The sequence below is a fragment of the Amphibalanus amphitrite genome, unplaced genomic scaffold (assembly GCF_019059575.1).
Source record: "Amphibalanus amphitrite isolate SeventyFive unplaced genomic scaffold, NRLGWU_Aamphi_draft 000404F_arrow, whole genome shotgun sequence".
NCBI lineage: Eukaryota > Metazoa > Arthropoda > Thecostraca > Balanomorpha > Balanidae > Amphibalanus > Amphibalanus amphitrite.
In genome coordinates, this window is record NW_024881898.1 from 191,066 (window position 1) to 214,925 (window position 23,860).

Below are 23,860 nucleotides of genomic sequence, written 5' to 3' on the forward strand. Positions count from 1 at the left end.
AGTTTTGGTAAATGCCTTTATGTTATATAGGCACGGTCATTATTCCAATTAGCTTCGGTCATCTAATGCCATCTCCAATCCCGGATTTTCCACTTCCGTCCCCCATTTCACGCTGTCGATCTTAATCAGCACGATTTCCCGGAACAGGGGTGCGTGTATGAGGCGTCACGTGATATCCTGACCCGGGTATCCGCCCCTCACGGACCTCAGCCTGCCGCCCCTCACGAACCTCAGCCCTCCCCTCACGGACTGCCTGCCGCCCCTCACGAACGTCAGCCTGCTGCCGCCACTCACGGATCGCTTGCCGCCCCTCAGCCTGCCGCCCCTCACGGATCGACCCCGTGACCTGTTGGCGTGCGGTGCTGGCAGGGATGAATCACGAACGTGGCCGCTCGATACCCCGGCACGGTCGCCGGGAGGGCAGCTTAGCGGCGGGTCCGGGCGTCGGCCGGTACTTCGCGGCGATTCCAGGCGCTCCGGGGCTGCGGCGCTGGTCCTTTCTTCGTCGAACGGGTTCGGGAATAGTCGACAACTGGTTTGAAGGTGGAGAGGGCAGGTGGGGGGGGGGGGGGGGAAGGGGGGAGCCACGAGTCCGATGGGAACGGGCGAGTCTCAGTTTGATCCGTCTGCAGGGGCGGGGTAAAGGGGGCTCCAGGGTGGGCCAGAACTCCGAATTCCGAGGTGGAGGCTGCACGGTCGATGGTGTTTCAGTTCACGGGAAGTTTGTACGAAGTTTTGATCAACTTCGGTGATTGGAGCGGACAGCTTCTGGCGAGCGATCCTTAAGGTCAAGGTCCGTTCCAGTTAATTTCCCCTCCCCGCCCCATCCCCTCTCCCCTCCTCGCTCACTAAGGAGTCGGTTGGCACGCCCCGTCCAGCCCCCCCCCCCCCGTATAGCAGGGAGCCGGGGGAGGGGTTCCAGCTGATGCGGGGCACGTGGGGTGGTAGTGACGCCCGCCCGGCGGCCACTAGTGTCAGGCACGGTGTGCGGGCAGTGGCAGCGAGCGACGGAGACGGTTCGCTGGGAGCGTCGGTGGCTACCGGTGGTCTTTGTGTTCGCTGGGTGGTGTGGAGTGGGGGTGGGAAGGGGAGGGGGGAGTGATGGGTTCGTACTTCGTACCGTGGAGAGTGAGGAGTGGGTGATTCAAAACTAATTGCGTCACGAATACGGAACAACAATGCGACGAAAATCGTGAGTATGTGTCGGTATTTTGATTTGTGTTTAGCATGTGATTGTGGGTTCACTAGTTAAGTGGCCCATTCACTTCATTTTGCGGGACTTTGTAAATTGTTAGAACGTGGATACGAGACATTTCCCGTAATATTCGCCCGCGGTTCGGCGTATTTTGGACCGTCGTGCTAGTACGCGCTTCAACCATATACCCTGCTTCAACCGCCCTGACCTGTGTGTAGCACCCCAGAGGTGCCCCTAGCAACACGCGACAAACGCCTGTTTGACAACACTGCACAGTCTATTGCACCACGTGGTGGAAAAGCCCAACGACGCTGCCTGTGTTTGACACAAACAAAGTGCACAGGTCAATGCGAGCTGTAAACGTCAGGGAGCTCGCTGTGGCACAGTCTTCACACTGACCCCGATGTATGAATGGTATAACTACCAACTTGGCTGTGCCTTCCCACCAGGATGCCCTCCGCCGCTATTGTAAAAACGTTCACTTGCGACTATCATTTCGATGACGGATATGCCTCAGATACGACAATACCATGCGATGAACCGTATCGTTCCAACCGCAGGAGCCGTTCTATCTATGTCATCGGACACTTTGTCACTTTCGGTATGCGAGCTTCTTCCTTCGGCGCTTCTCCCCCTTTCGAACATCTTCACTGTTCGGGTTGGAGTTCTTTGTTGGCGTTCTATGAACGCCTCATGTCAGGCCTCCATTTCATTGTCTGCCCTTTACATTCGGCACGTGACGGCCACACGTGGGGCGATGATTCGTGGAACGGTCATCGTTACTGCGGCGCCAGTTCATCAGTTTGTCGTGCCGTTTCGCAGTAAATAAGCCGACTGCCGGCCGTTCGGCAGTCGTGGGACTGGGTCATCAGATACTAACAGCAGACGGTAGACAGACGGGTCATTTACCGCGGGCCGTAGAGGGCACCGCGTCGGCGGCCGTCGCCACGGGCAATCGAAGCATCCGTGGTCCCGGCCGCGAGTTACCTAAGTGTCTGTGGAACTACCCAGCGCCGAGCCGGTCGGATGACGTCACACCACGTCCCGGCCGGCGCACCAACAGATCGACGGCGCGGACGGTAGGCAGTGGATGCGATGCAAAGTGGCGTAGTGAATAATGTAAAAGATTAGCTGGTCGCTGGTCGAAGGCAGCCCGGATCTCTCGGTGGATATCCAGGTCTTTTCGGTTGCTGGCTGATGGCTCTCAACTCGCAAGTACGATATCGACCGCAGGTCCAGGCCATTGCATTTCCCTCAGTTTCACGGTCTCTGCTATGGGCAACACACGTCCCTTGCACTGTTTTGGGTCCGGAAAGGCCATCTCTTAAATATCTTCCCCCTGACACCTCGGGCTGGATCCGCCACTGCACATGGCCCTTACGCCGCCGCTGTCCCGATTGAACGTCACTAAAAAACGACGTTTTCCTACATAATGCCTAATCGGAAATAATGACATTTCATTTTTATTGGACTCAAGATTCTCTCGCATTTCAAGCTGTTTCGCTCAAAATTTCTCTGTAAATAAAATTGAAAATTTGTAAAATATCATCGGTTATTGATGGATGCCACCCAGTCAGCTGGCTGGCCTTTGTTTTGTTTTTGCGATTTTCAAGGACGTCGCTGTTGTGCAGCTGGTCGCGTCATCGGGGAGGGGACTCTCATTTCTTTGCATTGAATTTGGCGTCGAGCCAGTGATTCAAGGTTGTGTATTCTTGACTTACGCATATTGGTAGTGTCTGGTAAGTAAAACATTCCATATGATCACTTGGAAAGCCACTAGTTCTAGCAATGTTTCATAATTGATCGCGGAGAGTAACTGCGCCATTCCATTCAACCCTTTGATAACAACTATTATAACGTTCGATGACTGCATAATTTTGAAAATATGCTAATTCCTAGCTGTTTGCAATCTTTTTTTTGAGCTTGCTCATTTCCCATAGCTCTCAAATATTAACTTTGTGGAATGTCTAAATTGAAATAGGTTTCTTTGTCTTTGTCCTCTTTGTCCTACTTTTACCCATTTTGTTGTATGAATTCAGTAGGTATGCCTAATTTTGAACCATTTTTTGGTTTTAATGCTTGCTTTGAATTTTACCTACCTTTTTGCATTTGGAAATGCCACCAATGCTAGTTCCTAACTACAGAAGATATATTCTCTGTCAATAGACTGAGACTCGCAACGAAAGTAAAGGCTGCCGGTCCTAAAGTAAATAAATACCTTCATTTCTTGGGTTGAGACTGGATCTAGGGTCCACTCCAGTCTGTGAGCCAGATGGACCAGAAGTTAAGATCAGTTACCATTTACCACACTCAGCAATCATATAAAAAAGCAATGAGAAATGATGGTAGAATCCACTAGTTACTCAATCACAACAAAAAGTAATGCTCTTGTGATGGAGTAGGAAATGTATGCACACTTTGATAAAAAGTGCTGGCAGTAAGAAGCGAGTTAGCTTGTATTGATACTGCAGGCAGTTGTTAGAATGTCAGAAACTTACACACTTGAAGCTGTGACGCTGAAAAGCCAACACCTCAAAAATATATGAATTAGTGGTGTTGCGGGCTAGAAGGTCCAGCCAGTGGGCTGGATTGGGATGCTGCATATTGATATGTAGTAGGTACCCATCCCATACCCAGTCACCACTGTCACCTTCTGTACTGGGAACAAAGTGTCACCCAGTATCAGAAACTTCTGATTGAGATGTCAATTTCTGCAGTTGGTGGGACAGTAGAGGTTGGTTGGGCAAGACAGTGCACGCCCCACAGTCAGGCAGTAAGTGGTTCACAGATTGTACCATGTCCAGCTGCTGTGCTGGCATGCTAAACTTTGGATTCTAGATTGCCATGACAACCAGAATGAATTTACCTATCAGGGGATGAAAATTAGACCTCCTCAACAAGCTTTGCTTATCACAGTCTCTGGCTCATCATTTCATCCATCCAAAGCATACAAACTAAATTTCTGAACATTGTTTCCCCATAGGCTGCCTGACCCTTTGCTTGATTTATCCCCAGCAGCGGGTCAGCGATGTCTGCGGACGCGCGGCGTCCGGGCCGCGCCTGCGGCCAAACGGCCCGGCCCGAGACGGTCACGGAGAAATCCTTCATGGAGTCGGTCACTGGAATCATCAATGAGGTGAGAACCGTGAAAGGCCTGGTGAGGAGGCTGGATGCAGAGATGTTGTGCTGGTCGGTGATTGTCATTGATCGGAGTGAGCAATTAATTTGAGTTAGATAGAGACTTGGCTGTGGTGATTTGGCTCAATGTAATCAGCATTCAGGTAGCACCACTATATTTTTTATCCTATTTAGAATGCTATCTGTGGCTGTATTCTAACAATAAATAAGTGCAAATAATGGTAATTAGACACTTGTACAATCACCTCACTACTTGCCCTCTCTCTCCCCCTCTCAGGTGGTTCCCTCGAGCTACTCTCACCAGTCGTCGGGCGCCGACCACCGCGAGACGGTGCAATGGGCGCGCTTCGAGCACTGTGACGTCAATGACATCTGCAGCTACACGGAGCAGATGGAGGCCAACGGAAATGTGGCGCCGCTGGTACTCGTCATCGGATACACCACTGGCGTACAGGTATGGGCGGGGATACAGCTGGGAGGAGTATATCCCCACAGTCGAGGGCGGGGATATAACTGGTGGGCGCTGTCGTACGGGCAGGTACACAGCGCCCAGGTTATGCAGTAGTGAAATGACTGTAAATCGTGATGGATGTGACACGGGGTAGATGAGTTATGCAGTCTATTATGACCGTTAAAATCAACGGCTGTCATGCTCATTGCTCACCTAATTCCATTTGTCCGATCGTCTGGCTTGACCGATAGCGGTCTTCCCGTTTGTCTATCAGCGATCACCCTTTGGTCGATCGTCGGTCTATGGATGACCTTCCGTGCTTGTCAGTGACCGTCTTTCAGTGTCCGTTCGTCTGACCATCTTTACAACCACCTGCATTGCCGTCTTTCCGTCAGTCAGTGACTGTTGACTCGTCCAGTCATCACCAGTCACCGTCAGTAACCCTCCCCTGCCGGCTCCCCTCTCCACAGGTGTGGCTGCTGCAGGGTAACGGTGAGGCGCACGAGGTGCTCTCCTGGCGCCAGGGCGTGGCGCGTGACGCCCGCCTCCTACCCTCTCCCGAGACCGGTATGGACGACCTGTACGTTCAGAAGCGGCCTCTGATGGCCGTGTGTGACGCCGCCGGCAGTGAGACCCAGTTCTGCTCGGTGGGACTCATCAGTCTGAGGACCGGTGAACAGGTCAGTGAGGGTTAGCGGGAGGTATTAGGCGATCTCGGAAAGAGCCAAGCCAGGGAGGCGTTGCGGATGGGACCAGGGTATGAAAGAAGTGCAGGAGAATGCGGTGATCATAAACTAGGACATTGTGTGAGCCATGCCAGCCAGCCATGCAGAGTGTACGCGGCCGAAGTAATGATGTCCACTATCGGAATCTGATAGCGTCGGAGTCTGACAGGAAAAATAAAAGGAATTTCTGTAGGCAACTGATAAAGTACCATACATCGGCTTGTTTGACATTTCCAAGCTTCGTTTTCTTTCCTGTCATGCTCCAGAGAAAAGAAAAACAGTCTTTTAATCCATTGCACAATTCACCCTCCCGCTGACGTTTCTGGGCCTTTCCATTCGCCCCTCACTCTCTCCCTAGTTTCGGTCACCCCTTCACCCTCCCTCTCCCTCCCACCAGGTGAAGAGCGTCAAGTTCAAGTCTGCGATCAGCGCGGTGCTGGCCACCCGCCGGGTGATGGTGGTCACCTTCCCCGGGAAGCTGGCGGTGTTTGACGCCGGAACGCTGGAGGACCGGTTCACAGTCACCACCTGTTACCCGGCGCCAGGAGTGCTGGACAACCCGGTGGCGCTGGGACACAGGTCAGTCAGGGAAGGGGTTAGAGACAGAGTCATGTCATGTTAGGGGACAAAGGGATGAGGGAGGATCATGAGTGGATCAGGACTCGGATGTCAAGGGTCTGGAGTCTGGGAGGAGTTGGATCACGAGAGGGGTTATCTGTGCCTGGCAGCTAGTTGTGGATGAAAATGGTGCTTGAACAGTAAATGAATCTAGAATACGAGAAGCTGGTGACTCAACACCATTCCATTCAGGGTATTATGTGTTCCTTCCATACCCCATCTCCCAGTAAAGTTGCTGACCTCTCCTCCACGCTCAGATGGCTGGCGTACGGGGAGAAGCGCCTCACGGGCTACCTGCAGAGTCGCGGCGGTATGAACGCCGAGTCGTCCCACAGCTACACGGCTTCAATGCTGCACGCCGCCAAATCCATCAGCAAAGGTCAGTTATACCCGGGTAACGGCTGGGTGTCAGCCGCGCTGACGTAACGCGATAGGGTATGGAGTTGGTGGGTTATTGTTTGTCATCAGCTGAATTGACGAAGAGTGGAGGAAAGATTGAATAATGAAATAAGCACAGCAGTGAGCTTCTCTGAGGTTTCCTACGCGCCATTTTTTCGAATAAGGGTGTTATTTCATTTTATCTGTTTGGTGACTCGTAATCTAACCAAGCTTTGTGTATGATACCTACTTTTACTTTAAACATGACTCAGTTCAGCCTAAAAGTTGGAATGGCCCAGCTGCTATCGTTTGTCTTTATCGCCAAGCTGTTTGATCTTTTTTATGTGTTTTGTGGTTGGTTGTTGCCACCCGGTGCCAGCTGGCGTCCCGACCGGCAGCTGGCAGCTGCCGCGGCCCGTGTGAGGGTGGTGTATCTCCATCCGCTCCTCCCTGTCCTGGTCAGGGTCACGGGGTCAGGGTCTCACTATTGGCACGCGGGCGGCCGTCAACCCTCCCCTCTGGTGGGCGTCACCCCTTCCCCTGGCTGTCGGGACAGTGGATGTTTGTCACCGTGCCTCCCGGCCTCTGGTGGGCGGGTCGGGGTGGGGGTGGGTCGTTATCTTATCCCCCTGTTGGAGGAATCGCGTCATTGGCTGCCCAACTGGCTGGTGAAATCCCGCTATCTTTGACGTTACCTGGCTCGTTGGGTGTCGTAAAATCGATGGCTAGTATACACTGACGTGCTATCAGTGGAGGGACCGTCATCGTGTCAGGGTTTTTCTAGCCAGGATTGGTCAGAAGCTGGGTCGCTAATTGTGCTAATTACGTAGAAGCTGAATTAGAATAGGTGAAAGTTTTAAAGACGTTTGCCATCAACGCAAGCTCTCAATCATATCGAAACCATTTGTCATTCATTACCACTGTCTAGTCATCCGCCACCCTGTCTCATGCCCTCTGTACCACTCCCTCCCCCCCCCCCCGTCCACAGGTATCCGTGAGCTCGGTGAGGGCCTGGCCTCCACCCTGGCCGGCGGCCGGTACGCCCCGCCCGTCTCCCCGGCCGCCGGAGCCGCCGCCAGCAGCAATGGAGCGCCCCAGCCGGGTCTGGTGACCGTCCTGGATGTACTGGCCACCGGCCGCGGCGGTCCGAACGCGCCGCCGGGGCACGGCGTGGTGGCGCACTTTCAGGTCAGAGAACGGCGCGGAGGGGAGTCGCGTGTGCACGAGGGAGTGGAATTGAGAGTCTGTTGGCGCTGACTGAGAGTGTAGCCCTGCGCTGAAGCGGGCAATTTTGTGCTGTTTTTTTTTTTTTGCAGTGTTTTGATTTAGTCGTGGCCCTAAATTTTTTCATCCATATCTACAAGCCACTACAACTGTCGCTGGGTGAGGGCAGCGCTATCCCAACCACACATTGTACAGCTCACGTCTGTCGGTAAGGCCGCTCAAACGATACTGACCAATCCCTCGGCACATCTGATCTGACCGCTCTCTCTATCTCGTTCCACCGCAGGCGCATCTGTCGGCAGTGGTTCAGCTGTGTTTTGACGCATCAGGCACACTGCTACTCACCGCAGACAAACCGGGGAACAGTTTCCATGTGTTCCGGATACAGCCGCACTCCCAGCGTCCGGCGCTGGCGACTGTACACCACCTGTACACCCTGTACAGGGGAGATACCACCGCCAAGGTACGTACCAAGGACGGTATACCCTGTACCACGGACGGTACATCATCTGTACACCCTGTACCTGGGTGACACCTTGGCCGAGGTAAAGATGCCGCTGATATTGACTGTATCTGTTAAGAGGGATTGAGCGGAAATCTAAGATTTTATTCTAAGCCGTAGACACCACAAAATGTGCTGGGTTGTGTTTCATTTCATTGTGTTAACATTCAAGTATGCTCTATCAAATGTCTGTGTTTGCATTGTTGGTGTCTAGTTAATTTATGTGTCCTCTTCCAACACAGCTGATTTGATCGGTACCATTTACGACCCTTCTGATTGTTTTTGCTATTACCTGTCCCCTCCCCCTCAGGTGTTGGACCTGAGTTTCTCTCTGGACAGCCGCTGGGTGTCTGTGGCCACCCACCGCGGCACCACACACGTGTTCCCCATCTGCCCGTATGGAGGTGCCATCAGTACCCGGACCCACTGCGGGCCTCGGGTGGTGAACAAACTGAGCCGCTTCCACCGCTCGGCCGGACTGCAGGACTCCACCTGTCATGGGTGAGAGCGAGGAGCGGGGAGGGTAGGTAGCGGGGGAGCGGGGAGGGCGGGGAGGGTAGGCACAGAGATGTCAGGTCAAAGCTTACGAGACCAGGGAGGTTCTGCGTCAGCTCAGATTAGTCTACCTCAGGTCTTCGGATGATCTTTTGGGGCCCAATTCTGGATATCCAGACGGCAGTTTGTGCGTTGATCTAGGATGAGGACTTCGATGTGCGATGCTTACGGCCGTGACCTCTGTAGTTAGAAGTTTTTAGAGATGGCGCCATTATCGCCACGTCTTGTGCCGGATAGCAGCAGCTAGCCGCTGCCCGAAACGCTGGTTTGATACGTTTGCACTATTTTGCTTTTATACTTTTGTAACAGGTTTATCAAGCACAGCTGTGAGCTAAGCGACAATGGATAGCTTACATCGCTAGTAGATGTAACATCCTTATCAGCCAAACCGATGAGCCATCTCTCCCCTCATATGAGACCCGATCAGTGCAGTGTCATTCCCAAAATACTGTCGAATCGACCTGGGTCGTCATTAGCGCTAACTAGTCCATCACAATTAACTAATCACTTTCAAAGTTGGACCCCAATGATGTACTCCACTGGCGAAAGTGATCTAAGTTATATATTTCCCCAAATATAAGCGATGTGATGCCTGCAGTTTGAGAACTATTTTACAGCCTAAGTGTGTTCGTTCGTTATTATTAAAACTGAAATGAATAACCGCTTGAAAGGCTGCTATCGCCTCGTCATTTTGGTCATCGGAAGTTATATTAAGGAAGATGTAGCAATGTATATGGTGTGGAATAGGTAACTGAATAGGTTGCTGCGCAGAATGCTCTGAGTAGGATTGCAATCAGTATCAATCTGGCTGCATATTCTTTCATAGAATTAATTTTACGTACTCTGATGAGCGCATAATTCACTTTCTTTGTGTTCTCGTTCCAAATGAAATGCTATTTTAATTTGCACTTAATCACCTAATCATGCCATCCTAATGGATGCTGAAATTATCCTTTCATGCTAATGAATACTGAAAATTAACTCCTCTTCGCAGTTCCCGAAACGAAATGTCAGGCACACGGTGGCGCCCATTTTGCTAGTGAGCTATGCTGCAGGGACCAGCGCTGCAATGTCCTGATGACGCCGTGTTATGTGTTTGAGCTGTTAGGAATGTGGCCTCATTGTTTGCACTATTCTGGAATGCAGCTATGCATTATGTCGCGACTATGAACAGCCACGCCCTATGTGACATCGCTGTTAGCCTGTGACATACCAAAGATGTTCATACCAACGAATACTCCAGCCCCGTAACCCGCTTACATAAACCTTTGATGTTCAAATGACTTGGCCTGCCGTTGGTCGTAGCGTCGCTAAATCCAGGGTGACGCCGCAAGTTCTTAGTTCTCTACCCAATTTTCACTATCGGGGGCTATGCTGGCGACTGTCGCGTTAGTGCTGACCCCTTTCCACCCGGCTTCCGACGCTCTGTCTCCCCTGGGGATAGGAAAGGAATATCACGTGGTCTGGGCGTGTGGCGTGTCTCACGTGATCCCAGCCCATATGACGTGATAGAGCACATACCTACCGGGGTTGATAGACGGCCACCCCCACCCCCTGTCCCGTCCGTCACGTGATAGAGGGGGTGGCCCAGAACCGCAGGACGCGCGGCTCGGACAGCGGTCGAACTACGTCAGACTTCAATTATGACGCTTAGAGTTCGTAATAAGAGCATAGTTTGCATTCAGTGTGGTTCTAAAGTTTGAGTTGATTATAAATAGCCATTGGAATGGCAGGATTATGTAACATAAATGCATCCTGTACGGGGCTAATTGAAGTGCGTCTAAAACCAAGACTATTATTCCATCAGCTTTTATCTGTTCGGTTGATGTTCGGTTAAATTATTGGCATCTTCCTCGTCTTTCAGCCCAACGCACTTATACCTCTCCAGTCTCTAATATGTTTCGCGACAAGACCCGGCCCAGGATTCTTACCGATAACCGGGCCACTGGGCGTCTGACCCCAAAACAGGTCACAGCCCATCTGACTCTCCTTGCGTCTTCTCCTAGCTCTGGCCGCAACTCTCCGCTGTCGCCGAGGACCCGAGAGGCATCCGGGGGCGGATCGCCGGGCGGAGGACCGGCGCCCGTCCTGGTGCCGCCCATGGCGCAGCTCAGACAGCCGCTGCTCACCCAGCTCACCGCTGGCTCAGGTGAGAATGGGGAGGTCTCACCCAGCTCACCGCCGCGCTGGCTCAGGTGAGAATGGGGAGGTCTCACCCAGCTCATCGCCAGAGCAGGTGAGAGCGTGCAGGGTTGCTGACTATACTAGTCGGTATTGGTCGGTACTGGTCGATATAAATGTGATAGTTGGAGCATCTGGTCGCAATGTCTCCCTGTAATATTTATTGTGGTTTCATCCAGGGTGCTGCAGAAGTGTTTAGAATAACTTAAGTTACCCAGAAAAGGTTCTAGTTTGTCATCATACATTGCCGTCGTGCCATCATGAATTTACCATCGCAGGTGGTTTCATGTTTACAAAGCCAGGCCGCTAATAGCACCATAAATCCTCACCGCCGAAGTATTCTGCAGCGTTGTGACATTAAGCGCCAGGTCAACAGCTCAGCGTCATTTCAAGTCACTTAGCCGCATCATTGAAACATGGTAACGAGCTTAAAGAATCTTATGTATGCTATTCGTACTGATCCGGCACCTGCTGCTTGCTGCACTGCATGTGGGTCGTGTGCAGACTACATTAAAGTATCATATAATATGTATCCACCTTCCACCCCTTGCTAAACTGCATTTGACCCCTGCCATCGTGTGACCTCTGCCACCCCTGTAAGGGGTGTGACTCGTCCGTGACCTCGCCTTTGACCCCACAGGACCGTCTCCGCGCCACTCTCCTACCGCTCGCCACGTGCCCACGGATGACACGTCGCACGTGCGCGTGGTGTGCACGTTCGCGCCTTCCCGCGGCTGGGTGGCCGGCTCGGCGGGCGGCGGCGGCGGCGGCTCGGCCGGCTCCCGCGAGCGCCGCCACTGGGACGCCCTCTACGTGATGTCGAGCGGCGGCAGCCTGATCGAGTACCACGTGGAGCCGCGCCCGGCTGGAGGTGGGTTATGGGTGGCTACTGACTGCCGGGTGGTACCGGGCGGTTCAGGACGCACTGACGACCGCTGGCAGGCGGCTGACACGCCACCGCGCCGCTCCAACTCCGCCGCGGGGTATGGGCGGCTGATGGCGACCACCCAGCGGCAAGGACGTTCGGCGGGTCACCGGTCGGCTGACACGAGGCCGACTACCGACCGGTGACCCGGCTGGCGGGCGGACGAGTCGGTGCGTCGGTCGGTTGGTTGGGTAGCGGGGCTGGGTGGAACGCTAGGTGGCGTTAGAAATGATGCCACAGGGGTGTAATAAACTTAGGTGTTTCGGCACTAACATGCACGCAACTTCGTAAACAAAACGATGCATCCATACGTCCCAATACGTTACGTCCCTAGCCTATTTACGATAGTACAGCCGAACACACTACTATGACTCAACGTGCGTGCGCAGCCGCCACGCACAACACACAAACACGCGCCACTTCAAAGGCAGTGTCCTGCGTGTTTTACTGGACCCAGCGGACCCTCGCACGCCCCTCTTCGCGGCACGCTACCGCACCCGGCGGGGCTAATGGATACTGCTCCAGATTAAAATAGGCGGCACACCCGTATTGATCCAAACTGGCGGACCGGGAGGTCCTCCTCCGTCCATCGGTATGTGGACGGCTCACTGATGCCGTCTTAAGCGCTTCAATCAGGGGTTCAATGTGCGGAAACAGCGACAAGACGTCCGTAAAGCAGCTAAAAACGCCGCCGTCAGCTGCCCGATCCATCATAGAACCGACGACGTCGGACCTCTCTGAGACGACGGGGAGAGGCCCGCCCGCCGGAGTGGGAAGGGGTGAGTTAGCGTCCTCTCCGAGTCTTGTGATGCCGCCTTGCCTACGCCCGGCAACTACGACTGTTCTGAATCTTATTAGAACGACACCCTTGCTTCCACTGACCGTTGGGGCAGGGTAGATGGTCTGTAGATGGGAGAGGCTAGAGACGCTGCTGTGTGGGATAGGGGCTCGTTGATTGGAAGAAGCTGGTGGCGGCAATAGCGTCCAAGTTGGTGGTGTCACTTGGATAGCTTGTTTTGGCGTGCTCCCGAAAATGAGGAGGCTCAATGGCTCAGCTATCAGGTTTGGTAAAGTTTTCGAGGCCCCGTCGTCTTTGACTGGTGAGGCGTGAAGGCCTTTACGGGTCGAGGCTATGTGGTCCTTTGATGGTCTCATCAATGCAAGTTTGTTGAAGTGACCTTTTAGCGGTTCTGCAGAAGTAAACAGAAATTTGGCATACATTACTTATGAGATGATCGACTCCACAACACAACCATATAGGTATGCCCAAACATTACTCCTTTGCAACCAATGCTTTGCGGAGAGTTTATAAGTGTGGTGAACCAGTTTCTTCTCTCGCGGTCCGACATTTACGCCACGTTTACTGCAGTCGGTACACGTCCGTGGCATGGGCTCCGTCTCCGTGTGCGCACGAGTACCCCGGACTATCTCAGCTAGCAGTACACCCCAGCGGACCGTCCCCCACGCACCGGCGACCGACCAGCCGACCGCTCTCCCGACCGTCCGACCGGCAAGCAGCGAAGCAATGAGCCGACTCGAGGGTCGCCCAACCGAGACATCGCTGCGGCCGGCCCGTCTGGGTCCGCGCTTTCTTCTGCGCTGCGTCTGCGCTTTTTTCTGGGCCGTGTCCAAGCTACGAGCAGTGAGCGTAGCGGCAAAATACGTCCCTAGGGCCTGAGTCAGCGCGGTGCTAGGTGGCTCATATATTGGCTGCCTTGAGACCGTATCTTCGTGGTTCGTATGTAGGGCTCCGAGTTTGGTTTCTAATTCTCTCCCAGTCTGTCTCCTGGCCGACAAGGAAGGCCTGAACCGGGGTGACCGGAATGGCATCTGTCTGGTCGGACAGCAGAGTGGAATTTATGGGACTCTGCGGGACAGCTGGAGTGCGGCACGGATGTCGGGGTGGGGTGGGGTGAGGGGGCGTTCATAGGTCAGGTGGACTGATGGAGGATGGGATCACGACTGTCTGGGAATGGTATTGCGTTAGTGTGTGAAGGCAAGACATGTGTATAGTAATTGTTGTTGCGATTGAATATTTTTTATCTTCACACAGTCACCATCACTTATAACTTTTCCTTTTCACTGCTGATTCACTTTTGTGGAAGCATTTTGGGTAGTTTTTTTTTTTGCAACTTCTGGCTACGGCACATCGCCGGTATATGTAGTGTGCCTACCAGCTGTCGCCCTACTTTGTTGCCGGTTGTGCCACTATGCCTGACTTTGGTGTCCCCTGTTCCAGTGATCGCCAAGGACCGAGTGCCCGAGGACGCGCCGGTCGAGGTCACGGTTCACGCGCACGCCCAGTGGTCGCTGTGTCGCCAGACGGTGTGGCCCGAGGTGCGGCCTCCGCTGGCCACCGGCAGTGTACTGCTGCACACCCCGACCCCGCCGGCGCCGCCCACACCGCCGGCCGGAGCCGAACAGTGGGTCTCGCAGGTCAGTGTGCGGGGAGGGTGCGGGGGAGAGGAGCCAATGGAGAGGTGGATGATGGATGGGAGTTCTTTTGACGATATCAAGCGTTAAGAACGATTCGGCTACCCCGGACCCCGAAGCTATCCTTTCCTACCGCCCCCGCGGTTGCTGTGAAGCTGAAAAAAAAAGAAACACGATGGTCGATGCACTTACTGGAACAGTGGTGTGAGAATTATACTTTCGTAAAGCTTCTTGCTTTATCGATGCCATTATGGCTTTAGTAACTCGGGGGCAGATTGATGTTCCACCACTCCCTACCTATCGGGCTCCCATGGCACAGCACTGGCTGCTGCCAGTGTTGCCTGCCCTCAGCACTGCTCAGCACTGCCTGCCAGTGCCAGTGCTGCCAGTGCTGCCACTGGCAGCAGCCAGTGCTGAGCCATGGGAGCCCGATGGGTAGGCCATGGTGCTGCCATTGGCAGCAGTCAGTGCTGAGCCATGGGAGCCCGATAGGTAGGCCGTAGGGAGTGGTGGAACATCAATCTGCCCCCGAGTGTACCCTGGCTTTAGTTTGAGCCAGGGTACTTGTGATTCCATCCAGACTCAGATACCCGACTTTGATTCACCGCGAGTATCGTCCAAACTCTGACTGGAACCGCTTTAAGTCCTCATGACATGTCCAACTTCCCCCATATCGATATCGCTACCACACACACGCCAGACGCTCCGCACTTATCTGATATCGACTCGACCCGACCGCTCGAACCTCCAGCAGCAGACATGTTTCTCCTCCGAACTCCGCTGATTGCCTCAGAACATCCTCCGATGAGTTACACCGTCTCCCTGAGGCAGTTCCGATTGACTTATTGCCACTGTTACCGTCCGAGCCGATAGTCCATCACCGCGTGACTTGTCTTACGACGGGTTCTCCGGGTGCTTTTCTAGTTTACTGAGCGGTTTTCTGTCGGAAAAAGCTGCTTCGGCGGCGCATTGCCCGGTTATATGGTTACCGCGCCAGCCCGCGCGACAAATGGTTTTTAAACGGCCGTGGGGATCGCGGCCCCCAATTGAGCTGCCTGGCCGGCCGAACGTGCCCGCGCCGGGGGTGAGGCTCGCTGGATTGGCGCCAGCAAAGCGGGCTCAAGGGATCGGCGCCGCTGTATTGATGAGGTCTGGACGCGGCGTGCCGGGCGAGTTTTTCAGCGGCCGAGTGGCGCGATCCAGAGCCGTGCCATCCGATGGTTGATCGCAGAAGCTGGAGGAGAATCCGTAATGGATTCCTCGGCAGTGATACGCCGCCATCCAGCGCCTGTATGCGAGACGTGATGTCGGGCTATTTACTGGCATCTGATTGGACTGGCCGGCGCCATTGTGTCGCGGCATATCCGATTGCTGATGCCAGCCTCCCTTTCTGAGTGAAAGATGAATGTCTAATCCAACTGCGATCATTCTTGTTCGATCCCACTCGACCCGTTTCCGCTTCTCTCTCCCTCTGTCTCCTCTCTCTCTCTCTCTCCCTCCCTCTCTCCCTCCCTCTCCGCCCTCCTCTCTCTCACTCGTTTCTGGGTAGGCGGGCATTGTCTTCATATCCGGTCGTCTGCGGTAAGCCTGGCTCTGTGGTCGGTCCGGGGCCCGTCGTGGCCCCACAGCGCCCCAGCAGTGTGCCGGGTCAGCGTATTACGACTGGGGTCATCGCCGCCTCTGCAGCCACCACCACCACCACTGCTCCGTGGAGCTTGGGCTGCGGTAGCGAACGAATTCACACGGAATACTGAATAGAGCAATCTGGAGGCTGGACAAAGTTTCAATTACAATAACTAACAAGACTAAACATGGAATTCAATTGTGTCTAGCTCAGTCTTGAATTAATTTCGGAAAAATACGCTGAGTTTCGAAGAACGTTCATAATCGGACAGCTGTTGCCCCGGCTGTTACGAGTGGCTCGATGATCGTAACCCGGTGCTCACGCTAGTCCAGATGGTCAGGTGTTTTCTTTATTATTACTTTAGCTGTGATCATGATAGACCAGCTGGCCAGCTACGGCTAAACCTGTGATCATGACAGACGGCCGTCGGACACCACCCGACTCACAGACGGTCCCCGGACGGTGAGAGCCGCGATGGAGCTATACTCGGCCGCGATTTATGGGAGGATGAATCAGGCACCCGGTAGGGACGGTGGAAACGGGCACCGCTCAGTCACTGCTGACACGGGCACGGGGGCGGATTCTCACACCGAGATCTGGCAACGGAACAGGAAGTGTTGGGATCTTTTCCGCCATATTTGTCTCGCCTTGTCGCCAGTCAGAGGCTTCTTATGTGTGATTGTATGTGGAACTTCCTGTTTTCTGCTTATCATTCTCATTCCAGCCAATATTGTATCTCTCTGCGGTTCGCCTCCTCTCCGCCTAATCCTGGCCCAGTATTTCGTCTGCTGGCACGGCTCCCCAGTCCCGTGTGAGTTCCCGCTACATTTCTCCTGTCATCTGCCTCCATATTCTCCTCTCCTCGCCGTAATGCGCACTGACTGTCGGGCTTTTACGGGGCCATTTGGACCGAGCCGTCCCTCCCTGGGTATTTCTGGATGCTTCAGTGCGCCGGTCGGTGATACTCAGGTCTTGTATTTCAACTGAAGTTTGGCACTAATGCGTGCCTAGGTTGTATTCAGACCGGGCTGTATTTGAACTAAAGTTCGGCTATTCCGAGTACGTGCTTATATGGTTGTGTTCAGGCTTTAGACTATTGTCATGTCCTTGCGGTATCGCATTGCTCCCGCTCGGCGAATATCGTGTCTGACACTGCGTTTCGTGATGTATCGTGATATCTTTCGTGATTAGCTTTGACACGTGCCGTGGTCCGTGAACCATACGGAACTTATCGTGATTTGGCTCAGTTTATCATATATTCACCACACCATCATGCCGTGATTCTCCTTAGTACTTCTCTGATGTTACTACCGGCAGGTAACAGCACTGGTCTGATCCTCTCCCAGCGGCCGACTCTGCAGCCATTGATCCCTTCAGACACGTGCAGAGTTACCTCTCCTTCCTTTGAAAGCCCGCTTCCCGGCGGCCCGCGGTCGGCCTGATGTGGTGCCCTCCGACATTTTAAGAAGATGAATTGAAACGTGAAGGCCATCCGTCTCGCCGGCACCGGACGACTTCCATTAAACCGAATGGAAACGTCAATGCAGCCCTTCGTCCGCCGCATGAACGTGATTGCGGTGATTTGGCCTCAGATGACTTCATTTGGCCGGATCAATTATTCGGAAATGGGTCCGGTATCCTGGGGGTAATGACGGACCATTAGAGGCAGCTGATGACAACGGTCCGTTGCGGCGCCGTTCCATGGACATCTCTCTGCCATTTGTTTCCAGCGGTGGTATCCGGTCCCCGGCGGTCGCCGCTCCATTCGGCACCACTCTCCCCGACCGGCCGTTTTGGGAGGTTATATTGAGACCGGTCCCCGCCAGTTGGGCTCAATTTCAGACGGTCAGTTGGCTCGGAGACGGTCCGGCCAGCGGGCTCTGAAACGGCGACTGTTTCGTAAATTGCTTCCACTATACGTGCCGCTATATTGTCCAGTCGCATATTGTCACCTCTGCCGGGCGGCTGCAGGGCGATTGGCTGGGAGTCGATTACCGCTCGATTTTCCTATATTGCTTTCTGATGGTTATTGTACGCTAATTTTATCTCTAATATTTCCTATCATCTACCACTCCTCTTTTTCCTCTCTCCTTATTTCCTCTCACATCTCATCCCTCTCGTCTCTCGTCTCTCGTCTCTCGTCTCTCGTCTCTCGTCTCTCTCTCTCTCTCTCTCTCTCTCTCTCTCTCTCTCTCTCTCTCTCTCTCTCTCTCTCTCTCTCTCTCTCTCTCTCTCTCTCTCTCTCTCTCTCTCTCTCTCTCTCTCTCTCTCTCTTCTCCTCCCTCCTTCCCTCCCTCCTCCCTCCCTTCCTCCCTCCTGGCTTCCTTGTCCCATCTCCGTGGTTCCCCACCCTCCGCCCCACCCCTGATGCGCCGTCCCAATCATCCCCGCCGACTATCCCCGCTCCATTAACATTCACACCATCCCACTACCAGCCTCAGTCCCCACTGCCCCCTGACCGACCAATTCCGCCAAACGGCCCGCCGGACCTCCGCCCTGCCACCGCTAGCATGGGGCTGTGAAACAGTCGCTGGCTTGGAGACCTCACTGGTACTCTGTGGTGTCACACATGACGTCATGAAGGGGATGGTTGTCGCGCCTGGTAACTGTGCGGGGATGGATATGGCTAGGAGCGATGTGTCTATTCTAGTTCCATCGGTCTTGTAGGGAGGGTATTTGGGACGTGCCTTGATGAATATTCAAAAGCTGTGATGTTGGACTGACGGCGAACGCGTGGCTGTGACGCCGGAGACAGCCATCGGGCGGTCTGGATTAGAGCTAAGAATGGATGTATGCGCTACGCTGGCCAAACCATCAGATCCGCGGTGATTCCCACTGTCACTGCCTCGTTCACCTCAGTCATCGTATTGACGTCAGCACGGCCTACGCTTTTCTCCGTCTCTAACGCTACGAATCAACCCAACGATCCCATCCGCGTCCAGTCTCGGTCGCCTGGAAACCAGGGAGAGCCGGGGGAGCCCGCTCAGCTGTGCTCGGAGGGGCGCCTGTCGCCGACGGGACGGTTAGAGCGACGTTCCGCTTGGTTGATCGGCCTGATGAGGTGTCTCGGTCGGCGCCGCGGGACGCCGGTCCCCGTCAGCGCGCCTCGCGTCGAGAGCGACGGGCGACGACGGCGACGACGACGGTAGGCGAGGAGGGATGAAACGTGATGGTGGCAGCGACAGCAGCGACGGAAAAGTGTGGAACGGTGCCTCGTCAGCGCCGGCGCTCGGCACCCCTCCCGCCCGCCACACGGCCGCAGAATTCGGCAAATGAGGGCCGTCTGACGGGCTCTGATACGGCGCTGAGCTGGCTGGATTCACTGTGATTGACGGAACGAGCACTGATGAGCGGCGACGGGGACGGTCCACTGATGAGCGATTGTTTTTGTAGGGGAGGTTGACGCCGTATAAAGAGTGCTGGTATCTTAAAGGTTGAGGCTTTGGTGGCGCCATAGCTAAGGCTACCCGAAGTTGTGATTACTCGACGTTGTATTTCGTATCACGATTCTTGATTCTCTGTATAAAAGTCCATCCGTTTATTGTGCGAATGTTTTACGTCGGGGTGGTTTGCTTTCACTCTGTCAGAATGCGTCATTTGATTGCTACCAAAAGTATCTATCGTCTGCAAGTGCAATACATTTTTCGCAAATTTTACTTGACAGTTTTTCAGATATATCTCATGCAAATAAGATCTGACAATTGATGGGTGTATGACGCGACACGTAACTACCTGCGTCATTCGTATGACCCCATCTGACAGCGTGTGCCCTGTTCGTCCCCAGGTGGAGATTCTGAGCCACTCGGGCCCCCACCGGCGGCTCTGGATGGGGCCGCAGTTCTCGTTCCGACCCTTCTCAGACTCGGCCGGGTCAGTATCACTGCGCATTCTGTGCGCCTCTCTTTATTTTTGCTTTCGCTCTTTGCTTTTAGTTTCATTTCTTGATGCCATCGTGCTCTTTGCATGCACGCTCTCTGTTGAAACAACTTTTTTCTTATTTATATATGTCGCCCACGCTCCTCGCTTTTAGCTCTAAGCCGAGCCTGTTCAATGACGTCAGCCCCTGTTGTCTTTGTGTACGCTGTGTTGTCGTTCAACAGCATCTACCTCGCCTCTTCTACCTCGCCTCTTCATACTCTGTTCTAACGCGCTTTTAGTATCGCGTGTCGTGCCTCTGTCTGTCCCTTCGCTCGTAGGCTCCCCAGCCCCGGGTGTTTTTGTTTTGCGTGCCATTTTTATGTTCTGTTCAGCCCATTTGAACTTTTATGTTGTGACGGAGCAGGCGGCGCCTCGCCGGGTATAAAACTACTGGGTGTTTTCGATGGTTCAAAAACCACCTTTGAGAATTGAATACATTAATTCCAGATCCGTGAGGCTTGGCTACAGGCGTATGTTTTCTTATACAGGGTGACACAAAAAAACGGTCATCACCAAAATTCGAATAACTTCGGAAGTTTTATTCAAATCATCACCAAACTTCGGCCACTTTAGGTCACACCTATGTAGCAGACATCCACCAAGTTTCAAGTCTTCATTACGAATACTTTTAGTACAGTGTGTGTTTTACGGACGCTCCACAATGTGCTCCAGGTGAGCGCCCCGGCGCTGCAGGGCGTAGGCACACCTGCATCCGGCGGGCAAAGTTGTCGATAACCCGATAAGAATAACGTTTCAGGGGTAGCACACCCCCTGAGCACTGTCTCCAGAGGCCATTGCACTCTGTAAAGTGCACAGCCATCGGGTTATCGACAACTTTGCCCGCCGGATGCAAGTGTGCCTACGCCCTGCAACGCCGTGGCGCTCACCTGGATGGAGCACATTGTGGAGCGTCAGTAAAACACACCCTGTACTAAAAGTAATCGTAGTGAAGACTTGAAACTTGGTGGATGTATGCTACATAGGTGTGACCTTAAGTGGCCGAAGTTTGGTGATGATCTGAATAAAACTTCCGAAGTTAGGTATTCGAAATTTGGTGATGACCGTTTTTTTTTTTGTGTCACCCTGTACTTGCAGTCTGGCTCAGGTTTCTCATGAATACTCAAGTAGGATAAGGGCTGCCTATGAATTACTTATAACTGCTTGACAGAAAGGTACTTGACTCAGAAGCTCCATTTATATCTTACGGGATATTGGGGATATATTTTCGCTACTTATCGAAAGATTAGTAGCGTGTGCCTCATACCGTCATACAGTTTCCATCCGCCCCTGGCGTCCTTTCATCATCCCAGCTGTCTGCGTGCCCGGACGTTTTTCTTCAGCTATCCTGTGCGCACAGGCGGCATCGTCTTTCATACGAGAAGCCACATCATTAACTTCGCCCTAAGATCCCATCATAAGGCGTCTTTCATCTTGGATGCCGGAGTGCAGCGCTAAGCCATACCATCCTGCGCCCGTCCACGGCGGATCAATCTGCCACTGTGGCCGGCCTCCCTTCTTTGTCTGCTTCTCACTCTGACTACATCCAATTTCCTGTCGTTTCCCGTGCTATTTCGTGCTCTGTGAATTCTGGTCCCGGTTTCATATGCCGTCGCGCGGCAGTGATCCGGGGGAGAGAGATGCTGGGCTGTAGACGGAACGTGTGAAATGCTGACGAGATTTGTGCGGAGACGGTGAACACAATAGGGTTGGGACCTATCTGCATGCTCTGTATGTTTTGGTAAAATAAAAAAGCTCAGAATTTTTAATGATTTAATTTAAAATCACTTTGTTAAAAAGATGCCTAGTTAGTTCAGAAATTAATTATTTGTGGCTGAAAACAACTTGCTTCTGATTGGTCGGGCTAATCATGACGTCACATGTAGGTATATAACTGTCTGTATATTTGGCGCAGTTGAGACATACATTTTCTATGTATTTTCCTATGGTAAATCGGAGTGATTGGTCGTGTTTTCAGTGTCTCTTTATTTTGCGCTGGTATTGCGTGGCTAAGAAGTTTTATCAAGAATGGCATATACTAAAATGTTCCTTTAATAATGGAGCTTCAATATCTGTGAGTTTTATTGGCAAGCGAAAACTGATTTCGCTGTTATTTTATCTGGAAATTACTCATTTTTTTAGGTCAATATTCAAAATATTTTACGGGAACAAGTTGGCACTTTTCTTGATTTTTGCACTCAAATCGCGTGCGATTCAACTGTATTGGAACTTGCAAAGAAGCTTGGTGATTAATTAACTGTGTTGTTATGGCACTGTTTGCAAAGCATGGATAATGAAACTCTGCCAAAGACTTAGCTACATAGCAATGCCTCAAGTAATACGCAGGAGGGACAGAATTCAGAGTCCGATCGAGAAGAATCGGTGCAAATGCTACGAAGACCAGGCAGCTCTGATACAATAGCTAGTCGTCTCACTACTCTCACTCCATTAGACCAGCTGATTCCTGACAGCACCGACTCGGATGCAAAGATGGAGCTCATCTTCCAAGCCAGAAACCAGTTCTTTGATGGAAGATGTGATGCTGCCTCTGTCTCTGCTTTGTTGGCCACTTTGGACGGGGCGGAGCTCCGCTCCTTGCGTGAGCGGTTATTCGCCTGTCATCCAGAAATAGTTCCTTCGTTTGCTGGCCGTTCCCTGATTAGGTGCAATACGGGGAGCTGTAATCAGGGAAGTAACTTTCCATATGAAAGGGGTGCAGGTGCACCCCCGTCCCCCATCCACTAGAAGTGCACCCCCATAGGCTAAGCGGCGCCCCACACGCCGCCCCACACGATTAGCTCTAGAGCAGATGGCCAGGGTGATTTCTCGGCTACATTCCATCTCGGCGTCGTGATGCTTGTGGGCTTGGAAAGCGTCCAGTCGTATGTAGGGTAGTGTAGGGGTAGGGTTGAGTTCAATAAGGTCCTTACATTTGAAAGGTTTGAACAACCCGCAATCAGCACAACATACCACAAGTTAAATAAAAAACTACCAAACTCCGCCCAACTAATATTAATAAACATTACAGCCAAACTAATGGCCTAAATAAAAATATATCTCAAATCCTAACAGTTATCGCGGGTGATGGCGCCATGAGTTGCTATTATCCAAAACAGATGCAAATAAACATGATTGTATGTCCTATGTATGTTTGTTTTAAAAACGTTGCAGCGGCGCTGGGAACTGCAGTCTTAGATCTGGGTATGTTTGGCATCTGCAACTCTTCATATACACATTAACCCTATTTCGGACGGGGAGACCTTTCAGGATTTTCTTGTATTATTGCCAAACGCCGCGAGACATTCAGCTCATATTTGGTGACTTTTCCTAAATGCTCATTGCGCACATCTCAGCAAAAAAAAAAAAAAAAAAAAAAAAAATGCCGGGTCAGGTCAGGTCAGGTAACCAGAGCGGGTTTGTTGACCCCACCTCAGAAAAGTTTGCAAACACGTCAGAGCTTGAGTTTTTCACGAAGTTATTTCCTCTCATCAAGTCTTCAAAACAGTACCTGCAGTATGTGTCGTTTGTATATCTCAGAATTTTTGATCTGTGACCTGAGGTTAGGTCAGAGTCGTGACCTTAACATTGCAAGCCTATGGAAAAGTATTGAAATGCGACCTGCACCTCGAGTAAACGAGTCAAAACCACCCGATTCTTTAAGAATTATGACAAATTATCTTATCTGTAATGATCCAGGTGCCATTTACTGACAGGGACACCGGAGAGGGTTATCTGAGCCGAGATCATGTGAGGTGATATCTACCATACATCAATGCTCACAATACTTACAATATTGACAATGCTTTTGCTTACAACACTTACAATACTTACGATGAGACCAGCAAGTACTCTGCCGTTACAGTTTCTAACTTCTGTTTCGAAAAACGACGTTACACACATTCGCTGCCAGCATAACATGTATTGTTTGACAGTAACAAAATACAATTGACATCTGAACCCCAAACGGACCACCATCCACTCAAATTTTATAACCCT

General features: G+C 52.5%; 1 protein-coding gene across 2 annotated transcripts in view; it reads left to right on the forward strand.

Annotated features, from left to right (window-relative positions):
* Window positions 1-2,829: 2,829 nt before the first annotated feature.
* LOC122390662 (breast carcinoma-amplified sequence 3 homolog) overlaps window positions 2,830-23,860 on the forward strand; it is a 35,135-nt gene continuing 14,104 nt past the window's right edge. Inside the window, exons 1-13 of one of the 2 annotated variants that reach the window (XM_043383816.1) lie at window positions 2,830-2,934; window positions 4,211-4,331; window positions 4,611-4,787; window positions 5,255-5,464; window positions 5,907-6,088; window positions 6,385-6,506; window positions 7,494-7,693; window positions 8,016-8,192; window positions 8,542-8,732; window positions 10,793-10,935; window positions 11,608-11,838; window positions 14,132-14,328; window positions 19,734-19,819. In XM_043383816.1, the coding sequence (XP_043239751.1) occupies window positions 4,224-4,331; window positions 4,611-4,787; window positions 5,255-5,464; window positions 5,907-6,088; window positions 6,385-6,506; window positions 7,494-7,693; window positions 8,016-8,192; window positions 8,542-8,732; window positions 10,793-10,935; window positions 11,608-11,838; window positions 14,132-14,328; window positions 19,734-19,819 (2,024 nt within the window). In that variant the 5' untranslated portion in view covers window positions 2,830-2,934; window positions 4,211-4,223. The remainder of the gene's footprint in view (window positions 2,935-4,210; window positions 4,332-4,610; window positions 4,788-5,254; window positions 5,465-5,906; window positions 6,089-6,384; window positions 6,507-7,493; window positions 7,694-8,015; window positions 8,193-8,541; window positions 8,733-10,792; window positions 10,936-11,607; window positions 11,839-14,131; window positions 14,329-19,733; window positions 19,820-23,860) is intronic. The other variant, XM_043383817.1, reaches the window with a different exon arrangement.